Source organism: Medicago sativa, chromosome 6 (assembly GCF_051527215.1).
Source record: "Medicago sativa cultivar Bolivia chromosome 6, Bolivia_mono, whole genome shotgun sequence".
NCBI classification, from domain to species: domain Eukaryota; kingdom Viridiplantae; phylum Streptophyta; class Magnoliopsida; order Fabales; family Fabaceae; genus Medicago; species Medicago sativa.
The window spans coordinates 35,510,923-35,522,152 of record NC_140754.1 but is presented as its reverse complement, the minus strand read 5'-3'; the positions used below and the strand labels follow the sequence as shown (position 1 = coordinate 35,522,152).

General features: G+C 35.4%; 1 protein-coding gene and 1 pseudogene across 1 annotated transcript; both read left to right on the top strand.

Annotated features, from left to right (window-relative positions):
• LOC146914793 (transcription factor TCP19 pseudogene) lies at positions 1 to 363 on the top strand (annotated as a pseudogene).
• A 4,109-nt stretch (positions 364 to 4,472) lies between these two features.
• LOC146914792 (protein unc-13 homolog) lies at positions 4,473 to 10,648 on the top strand. The gene is made up of 5 exons (XM_085717507.1): positions 4,473 to 5,611; positions 6,975 to 7,853; positions 7,999 to 8,454; positions 8,786 to 8,972; positions 9,292 to 10,648. Exons 1-5 carry the CDS (start codon positions 4,655 to 4,657, stop codon positions 10,251 to 10,253), a joined length of 3,441 nt encoding a protein of 1,146 aa, XP_085573633.1. The 5' UTR covers positions 4,473 to 4,654; the 3' UTR covers positions 10,254 to 10,648.
• Positions 10,649 to 11,230: the final 582 nt, after the last annotated feature.

The following is an 11,230-nucleotide window of genomic DNA, read 5'->3' as shown; positions in this document are numbered from 1 at the left end:
ATGACAGTGCCGACAGCAAAGAAACCATCTAAAGACCGTCGCAAGAAGGTGGAGGGACGTGTTCCGAGAGTCACACTGCCGACAACATGCGCAGAGAGGATCTTTCAGTTGACAAGGGAGCTTGGTCACAAGTCCGCTGGAGAAACAATAAAGTGGTTGTTGGAACAAGCTGAACCTGCAATCATTGAAGCCACCGGCACTGGAATAACTCCGGCCATAGTCGTGTCAGAGGAAGGAAGGTTTAAGGTTCCAACATCATTGGCGGCAAGACCAAACGACCAAGGCGCCCCAAGTAAGAGAAGCAAGAGAGCTGCAAATGGTGAATTTGTGGATTTGGATGATCAAGCTTCAATTGCTTCTTGAACTTCTAATGTTGTTGTTATTCAAAAGCTACAACTTAAGGGTTCTTCTGAAAATCCTTCAAATAAAACGTCCTAGTTAGTAGAAATATCAGTCTTATACTAAAGACTTTAGAAGTCATAATTTATTATTTTGTTTTAATTTGGAACCAAAAATTATGGATGGTTAGTGTCTAAGCGATAGAACCCATCTTCAACATGAGTAAATTGATCCCAATATGTTTGATAGATGTTACTATAATCTTTGATTGTATTAAAATTGCAAAAGCATCCTCGAGCCATCTTATGTTAGCAATTTTAGGGGTGAAACTATCTAACAAAAAACCAAACTAAGTGAGAAAAGATACTTTCAATCAAAGACCAAACTGAATTGCAAAAACAATTCAAATGTACAATGTCCAAAATATGGATAAATACGTTTGACTTTGTATTTATATATTTTTTTGGTGGTATGTACTAGCTAAGAAATAAATGAAGAACCTTAAATGCTCGAGTAATAACATGCTTAAATCAACAAGGTCTTGTTAATTTGTGCCTTAAGGACACAAGATAATAAACTAAATAAAGAAAATTAACTTTGAAACTTGTGTATTCATGACCTCAAAAGCTTAAAAATTTATCTTTTCAATTCAATAATTATTGTTTACTTCTATTTCAATATCCTTATCTTGTGCCCTAGGAGCATCCACGATGAGAGAGTCTTAAACATTTAAGACCTGATACCTAATAGGTACCCTCATTGTGAAAAAAAAGTGAGGGTCTTAAAAGATGCAAGGTTAAAATTAAGACATCATTCTTAAATGGGCTCACATCACCTTTTTTATTAAAATAATAATTAAAAAGTGTATTAAAATAGATAGTGTATTAAATAAATAATATTGGTGGGACCCAATTAAACCTTTTGTTAGAGGGTCTCCATTGGAGTGGTTGAGTACCTATTAGGTACTATTATTAAAAAATTATTAAAAAGTGATGTGTCAATGTGGGACTCATTTAAGACCTCAAAGATGAGAGTCTCCATTGTGGATGCTCTAAGGGCACAAGTTAACATTTTCCAAATCAATATTATAAAAACAAAAGGTATATAATTTTATAAGAAAAACATTTACTAGATCTTTTTTTTTCTGAGGATCATTTATTATATCTTAAAAGTAACTACATTAAAAATTGATATCTATTTACGAGTTACCACCAACATATATATATATATATTATATTTTATTAATTACTCTAGCATATATTTTTTTCCTCCATAAAAGTATCCATTTATTTTGAAGAGAATAGACATGACCTGCACAAAATTGTAAATTTCAATTCAACATTTCATAAAAGAAATTGTAATTGTTTGTATAACTAGGTCGTAATCTTTTGATCGACTTTTTTCTAATATGTTTTGAATAAGTAGGGAGGGAAATGTATATTTTAACATAAGAGGGGAGATGAATGTAATTCAAGCATCTTTGAGGGGGGAGTGTAATTTACTCTTTTTTATTTATTATACTAGTGTATTTACCCGGCGTTGCCCGGGTTAGACATATAATTAAGGATGTGCAAAATTTGGTATGCATGATATCCGCAAATAAAATTGACCACAGACCAGTACGGGACGAATATCTTAATAGGTACACATAAATAGAATAAAAAAACATTTTTAAGTACATGTGAATCAATAGATTCATAAGCGGATGAAATTAACTCGAGTTAGTAAAATTATTAACACGTATAAAATAAAATAAACCTTTTTTAAATACCAAAGCACGTAGGAATCCGTACTCGTTATTAAATCAGCAAAATTATACAATTATCATATTACTTAAATAAAAATCTTCTCTTCATTGTACCAAAAAAAAAAAAATTTCTTGTCATGAAATTAAATACAGCTGAATTTCCTAATTAATGATTTTTGTTTGATTAGTAATTTGTTGTGTCGTGCCATATATCATTGTCCAACATAAATATAGGAAAACAATTTATTCTCCATTTTTACGCCATAAATATTTGAAAACAATTTTTTCTCCTATTATATGTCATAGATATAGGAAAAAAGTTTTTCCTTTTTTTTTCCAGATAAGCCAAGAGATTGGGAAGCTATAGGGAGAGCCAAAAACATCCCAATGAGGTTGGCACCTAAGAGGGGGTGATGATAGTTCATCTTACGTTATTCTTAGCATGTTTTTCAATCATTCCCAGTTAGTTTTCACCCAAAATAGAGGAGTATTAGAGAAAAATGCACCAGGGCGCCTCGAGCATGATCCATGCACCCCAAGCATGGACATGAGGCCCAAGTGTTAGCAAAAATACACTTGGGAGCCCCAGGTGTGGCAAAAATACACTTTGGCGCCCAACCTGCACCCCAATTGTGAGGAGAGATGTCCATAACTGCTTTTTGCTACTATTAAAAGGAAAAGCCCCGTTTTTAAGTCTTACTTCAGGTGGAAACTCTCCATGTAAATACCACTCCTCTCATTAATAATTATTCATTCAGAACGAAGCGGTTCAAGAATAAGGCAAACATTAAGTGCTTCAAGGGAGGAGTCCATCTCCTCACTTAAGTCTCTAGTGTATGTTTTATTTCTTCTATAATTTGTCTTTAGTTACCATGAGTAACTAAATCTTTTTAGGATATAGTTCTAAGATGAACCTCTATTTTGTTTATTGGATATTTTAACTTAAAATTTTTATTCATTTATTTTTAAAATCCTATTTAATTTTACTATTCTTAAGACTTTGCTTCTTCTGGCGAATCTCCCTGAGATTATGATACTTACAGAGGTACATAGCTAAAATTTATTGAGTTTTAGCGAAAGTTTGTTTGAAAACAATTTGACTTATTGAATTTGTGCTCGAAATGATAACTTTGACAAAGAGATTAAGACAATGTAAACACAATAAGATTTAATATTGATTTGAGAGATTCAAATGCTAAATCTTAATACAATCACCTATCAATAATTCTCAACAAAATATACAAAACTAGATGAATTGAAACTTGATTGAATTCAAATGTGATCAATATGAATTAGAAAGAAAACCTAATTCAATGTTAACAAATTGAAATCTAGATCACATTCAAATCAATTGGAAACAATCACCAAACAATCATATACACAAATTAAACAAAGTACAAGAGGAAAGGGAAGAGAAATGACACCGAGATTTATAGTTGTTTCCCCTTTCGTCCGCCCTTCGGTGTATGTCTACTCTTCTTGATAGAAAATGTATCCATTAAAATTGAAAGTTTGATTACAATGTAGTGATTACATGAACTCATTCACTTACCTTAATTTTCAATTTCTATGCAACCACAACCCACAATCTTCAAATACCCTTTAAATTGGTGTTTCTTCAAGTCTTGAACCACAACCACACTCCACATTTTAAGTTGATGTTGTTTTGATTCCATCTCCTAAGAAAAATGGAATTTTTTTAAAAACAATTTATCACGCCTTTGTTTCTTGTCAAAAAAAAAAAAAACGGACAATTGTTGACTTGGGCGGTTTGAGGAAACATCCGAGTCTTTGATTTAATCGAGTTCTGGCCGAGTTTGACCGGTTCATAACAGTTCAATAACATAACCGATCTAATAAGTGGACCGAACGAGCTAACCTTCGGTTCACGGTTGACCGATTCGATAGCGTGATCTGGCCCGAGTTTTAAAATTATGCCCAAATGTATAAGTGGAGTAGTTGGGGTTCGAACATCAACCTTTAAGTATATTACACAAGAGGAATGCTTGCAACACTATGTTATTAATACATCCCACCACTTTATGTGGGTTTCATTTCCAAAGTGTCGGACCCATATTGATTCAACCCACTAAGAGAGTAAGTGTTAGAAAGGATGCTGAAAAAAATGTTGCTAGCACCACTATGCTAGAGGAATGCAATGTCTGTACCATCTGCATTGATTTTTTTTTTTTGGTCAAGCATTTTTTTATTTATTTATTGTCAAAAAAATATTTGTTTACTTATGAATATATAATTCTATATTGTTTTATTTATTTATTGTCAAAAAAATATTTGTTTACTTATGAATATATAATTCTAAGCAGCCTCACGATTACTAATATTAATGTCTCAATCTCTCTTAAACAATGAGAAACATTCATTAACACACATTGGGATATCCATCGTCTTCCCTTTCATCCGGTCAAAAGAATTCATCTTCCCTTCACTTTCATTTCATTGTTTTTCCTTTTCCTTTTTCCATCATCATCTTAACAATGAAAACAAAAAAATTCCAACAATTACTATAACACCTCCTATTTCATTTCATGCAACCCCTCCCACCACCACATGGGTCTATACAACCGCCGTCGTCACGACTCGTCCCCCGGCCCTTTCCCTCCAACCATCTCCCTCCCTCCTCCCTTCAACCACAACCACAACCGCCATGAATCTTCTCCCTTCCTCTCCATCTCCCCACCACCACAACCACCTTCCCCAGACTGCTTCACCAGCAGCACCACCACCGCCACCACCACCACCACCAAAAAAAACAACATCAACCGCCGTGAATCATTACCACCTTCTTTCCCACCAATCTCCCCTCCCTCAACAGCCACACATTCCCGCCGCGACTCGTATCCAGGTCCATTCCCTTCTTTCCCATCACCTACCTCCTCTCATTCTGAACACCCTCCCTTACCTCTCTACCATGCACGACGTGAATCTTGTCCAGGTCCATTCCCTTTCCCCGTTTCGCCTCGTCTCGAAGCAACGGATCAGACTCTTCTTCCTTCAACATCTTCTTCTTGTCTCAATCTCATCAAACGCAGACTTGATATCCGCAACAACGATAATAATGGCCTTATATGGCCGTTTTGTGATATTGATGTTCTTGATGATGATGATATACGAGAAACTGCATACGAGATTTTTTTCACTGCATGTCGATCTGCCCCCGGTTTCGGTGGCCGGAGTGCACTCACGTTTTATTCAAAAAACGAAGGTGGTGGATCTGGAGGGACGAGTCCGAGTCCGAGTGGTCCGGTATTTCAGACTAGTAGGGTGAAAAGAGCGCTTGGTTTGAAGATGTTAAAGACCTCTTTGTCTCAGAGAATGGTGTCGAGAGGCAGTTGGAAAATGCCGATGTCCACGCCTTCTTCTCCGGTGGCTGAAGGTAGTCCGCGGTCTAGGGTTGTGCCGCGGAGGGTACTGACTATGGCGGAAGTTATGAGGCTTCAAATGGGCGTGTCTGAACAGAGTGATAGCCGGTTAAGGAAAACCCTCATGAGGACCCTTGTTGGTCAAGTAAGTAATTAATCATAAATAATATATCTTTTGTAGGTTATCTTGAAGGATTGTTTGAAAATATTTTACCTTTTTTGTATAATGACATGAATTTAAACAAATTCGAGAGAGGAATTTAAAGCGATATTAACGTTCACTGAACAAACGTGTCCAACGGAATTTGAGCTCAGTCTGTTGAGGTTACAATGTTAAATTCTTACCATGGAGTTAACAGTTCATAGAAGAATAGAAGATCGTAAAGTTGTAGTTATCATTTTAGTATGTTTTTGATGCATTATTTATTTTGATATATCTTCTGCGTATGTTTTTGATGCTTTATTTGTTTTGATATATCTTCTGCTTTTGTGTATTATAATTGTTTCTTTCACACTGATGATGAAAGGTGGAATTGTGTGTCAAGAGTGACCTAAGAAGTAGAAAAAGGAAATAATAGGTAGTAAGTAACAATCATTGAATGAAGGTTGTAAGAATCATTTTAGTATGTTTTTGATGCATTTTTATTTTGATATTTCTCAAGCTTTTATGTCTTAGAAATGTTTCTTTCACACTCATGATGAGAGGAGGAAAAATGGTGTAGTAAAAACTGACATAAAAGTAGAAAAAGAAAATAATAGATGTGGTAAATGTTGTCAAGATATAAAAGGCTAAATGAAGAAACAATAGTTATCAAATTATGATTATGTGAGTAATTGTACTTGTTGACATTCAAGTAAGAATGAAACTACTTTATTCTTTTAACTTTTACTCACTACTAGGTATTTGATGCTTTGTTTGATTTAATTCTAGGTGTAGTCCTCAATGTTGTTTTTGGACTTTATATATATAATCTATGTGTTTTTATAGTTTTGCACAATGGTCTTTGGTATAATCGTCAATGAATTCCTTCTTGTTTTCTCAGATGTTTATTTGAACAAGTTGTTGACTAATCTTTGAACCCTTTGAGAAATGTTGTAATTCTAGCTAGATATATAGAATTCTTTGCCACTTGTGTTTTCAGATCATAACTTGGAAAATTCTTAAAACTTGTATGTATGTCCTCTATGTTTGGATTCTGACAGCTGGTCAATTCTTAGTCTACAAATGGAAATGAATTTATAGACGTATTGTATATAAGGTTTATGGTACATAAACCTACGAGTACGACAATGATTGTGATGGTGTTGCGATCGTTGATATTGTGCAAGTCAAATATTTCTGATGTGACCTTGATCTGTTTCATTGTAATCGCACTAACATATAAAACCTTGATTTGACGGCTCAGTATGCGAACCTTTTATTAAAAACCCCACATAAAATGTGTCCATTCTCGACTCAAATTAAAAGTTATTGTTTTTGGTCTAATTTCGAAACATGTAAATTACAGCTTGGCCGGCAAGCAGAAACTATCATCCTCCCATTGGAGCTTCTTCGACACCTCAAAGCATCGGAATTCAGTAATCCTCACGAGTACCATTTGTGGCAAAAGCGGCAGCTCAAGATCCTTGAAGCAGGGCTGCTCATACACCCTTCAATCCCGGTAGAAAAGAGCAACGCATTCGCCAAGAATCTCAAGGACATAATCCGTAGTGGTGAACTCAAACCAATAGACACGAGCAAAAACTCAGAAACAATGAGAACCTTTAGCAATTCTGTGGTTTCCTTATCGATGAGAAGTCCGGATGGCGCTCCCACCAATGTTTGCCATTGGGCTAATGGATTTCCTGTCAATATTCACCTCTACATTTCCCTTCTTCAATCTATTTTCGATCTTGATGATGAAACATCAGTCCTTGACGAAATCGACGAGTTACTTGAGCTCATGAAGAAAACTTGGTCGACACTCGGGATCAATAGGCCAATTCACAATTTGTGTTTCACTTGGATTCTGTTTCAACAATATGTAGCAAGTGGACAGAGAGAACCTGACCTTCTTTGTGCCTCACATGCTATGTTGAATGAAGTGGCGAGCGATGCGAAAAAAGAAAAGGACTCTTTGTATATTAAGATGTTGACATCTGTACTCGGTTCAATGCAGGGTTGGGCCGAGAAGAGATTGCTTAACTATCATGAATATTTCAAGGGAGAGAATGTTGCACAAATTGAAAACCTTCTTCCTGTGCTGTTGTTGGCATCAAAAGTTTTAGAAGATGTTTCAATATCCGATGGAGAATGGCAAGGGAAAGGAGATAAAACTATAGAAGATTCCTCTAAGGACCGCATTGATGATTATGTACGATCATCGTTGAAAAATGCATTTGAAATGGTAAGCGATGTACAAGAACCAAACTAACATATTTTACATTTAATAAGGTTAACATTCTAGCTAGTTCCTAAAGCAAAATATACATAAGTGAAGCAGAAAATATAATGATGACTTTGTTGTTGTTTTTTTTCCTTTATGATTGTAGATAATAGAAGCAGAAAATGCAAAAACAGCTGAATCTGAAACAAAGAAGGACATAAGTGAATTTATGCTTCATTTAGCTCAGGAGACTGAAAATTTGGCTGCGAAGGAGCGACAAAATTACAGTCCAATATTAAAGAAATGGAACGCGATTGCAGCTGCGATTGCGGCTTTGACACTGAACAACTGCTATGGACATGTTCTGAAGAAGTATCTAAGTGAAATAAAAGCAATAACAGTGGAGTTAATTATAGTACTGCAGAAGGCTAAAAGGTTAGAAGATATATTGGTTCAAATGGTTGTTGAAGAATCCGCTGATTGCGATGATGGTGGCAAATCAGTAGTAAGACAGATGGTTCCTTTTGAAGTTGATTCAACCGTATTGAACCTAATGAGAAAATGGATTGATGAGTCGCTGCAAAAAGGGAATGATTGTTTACAGAGAGCAAAAGAAACTGAAGTAAGTTTTATCTTTATGATCCTCTTTATTTTAAAGATAATTGGAAGCAGAATACAATATATTAAACGGATATGCACTGTCAGAGTAAAGTTATTTTACACTGAAATATAATCACAACTCTTCAATCTGCCACATGATGTTTAAAACTGTTTAGATAGAACGCAGTTACACAATTTTTGCTGTGTTGGTGAGCTCTTGCTGGTTGTCAGTGTAAAACAATTTTATCTGAGACATTGCATATCTTTCAATATCATATTATGCATTTAGGAAATATACATAGGTTTTTTCTTTTTTGAAATGGTTTATCAATTGCTGTTATGCTGCATTTCAGACATGGAATCCAAAGTCTAAATCGGAGCCATATGCGAAATCAGTGGTGGAGCTGATGAATTTGGCGAAGAAAATTGTGCAAGAGTTCTTTCAAATTCCGGTTGCAATAACTGAGGATTTAGTTCAAGAACTTGTTGATGGATTGCACAAAATCTTCAGAGAGTACACCATGTTTATTGCAACATGTGGTAAGTACAGTTAAATCGTATAAGGCTTAAATGCACATTTTGTCCCCTATTTTAACTAAAACGGAATTTTAGTTTTCCATTTTCACTAGTTTTAGGAATTTTTTAATAGCCCTGGTGCATATTTTTTACGATGTGACATTTTCGTTAATGATATTTGATGATGTTGCGTTGCGGATTTGGACCAAAAACGATGACCAGAAATTCTGATACAACTCTTTTATTTTTATTTTTTCTTTTTTGTTTCATTGATCAAATGTAAAACTATTATTTTGAAATCCATTTGATGATATCAACTATACTTTGATGTAAATTCTCACAGGTTTGAAAGAAAACTACATTCCTTCTCTTCCTCCACTGACAAGGTGCAACAGAAATTCAAAGTTCCACAAGCTGTGGAAGATAGCTAGTCCTTGCAATGTAAGTTGCGAAGATCCACACATGTATGGAATATATGAAGCAAATCACCCTCATTCATGCACTAGCCGAGGAACACAACGCCTCTACATTCGTCTCAACACCTTACACTATCTCCTTTCTCACATCTCATCACTCGACAAATCGCTCACACTCACCCAAGGAGTGGTACCTTGCGATCGTGGCCGCAGATCCACAAACACACAAGGAAAAACCACTTCTTACTTTGAAACGGTTGAGAACTCCATCCTAGCCGCCTTCAAGCACGTCTCTGAAGTGGCTTCCCACCGTCTCATTTTCTTTGACTCGAACTCTTTCTTCTATGAAAGCCTCTATGCCGGGGACGTAGCAAATGCTCGGATCAACAATGCTTTGATAATCCTCAAACATAATATCAAACTAATGTCTGCAATTCTTACGGAGAGAGCTCAACCTTTGTTAGTAAAGGAAATCATGAAAGCGTGCTACGACGCATTTCTTTTGGTTTTGCTTGCTGGTGGAACAACAAGGATGTTTAATGAGTCGGATCACGTGAGTATTCAAGAAGATTTTCAATGCTTGAAGCAAGAATTTTATAGATGTGGTGAAGAGTTGATAGCAGAAAGTGTTGTGGATAAGGAAGGTGAGGTAGTGGAAGGTGTTATAGGTTTAATGGGAACAAGTACTGAAGAGTTGTTGGAAAATTTAAGTAATTTATCAAGTGAGAATGGTGTGATTGAAAATGGAACGAAGTTGCCAATGCCACCAACTACGGGAAAATGGAATCAGACCGACCCTAACACAATTTTGCGGGTATTGTGTTATAGAAATGATAGAGTTGCTAATCATTTCTTAAAAAGGACTTACCAAATAGCCAAGAGGAGATAGATGACAGCAATGAGGCATGTTACTTATATCAAGGTTTTAAATAGTGGTCGTAGTCGCTTCATGATTCTTGATATTTCAGATAATTACAATGAAATGCGACATACGTACGCAGCCTAAATGGCGGTCGTGTTGGCAAAATTAAAAGTTATAACACCACGGTTTGGATTGCGATCGCAAACCTTTATTTAAAACCTGGTTAATAGTGTTTCTCTAGTGAAAGGTAAAGAATACATATCAAATGGACAAAAACTATTTGAGTACAAACTATTTTTCGTCCTTGTAATGGACAAAAAAATGTAGTGATTTTGATCTTGAACAGAAAACTTGTAGAATGTGTAAAATAGCATGTTAGACATTAAATGTAAATAAAAGGCTATTTTGCCAATTGAGTGAAATAGGTTCATTCACAACTGTGTACTCTATTTCTATTTCTATTTCTATTTCTATTGCAAGGTGACAACTTTCCTTTGTATACGTTCCTTATTTTTATCTCATAGTTACTATTAGATCATTACAATAATCAAAAACAAAATTCATATGGAGATGACAACTTTATAGACTACTTGAAAAACTCATTCATTTTCAGAAGAGAAAATCATATGGAATTGACATATAAACTGATTCTATTTGATTTAATTGATTAAGAATTTTGAACACAATGAGATTGCTACATGATATACAATGAAATGGTAAAGATGATAATCAACTTGTTTAGTTAGCATATAGCTAACTAAAGACACTAATGAAACATTTCCTAACCTGTCAATCATTTTGATTGTGGTGCCTTCCTTCTTCACCTTCTCAACCAAATTATGTTTTGGCAATGTCTTTGTTCCAGTATGGGCCCACGGCCAACCATTTATAAGTTCCAAAGTTCTCCTCACCAAATGAGTCAATGGGTCGTTGTATGGGACCAAACGGCACATCTGTTTCGGACCCTTGGACTCATAGAGAATGACTTGCTCCCATACGTGGGA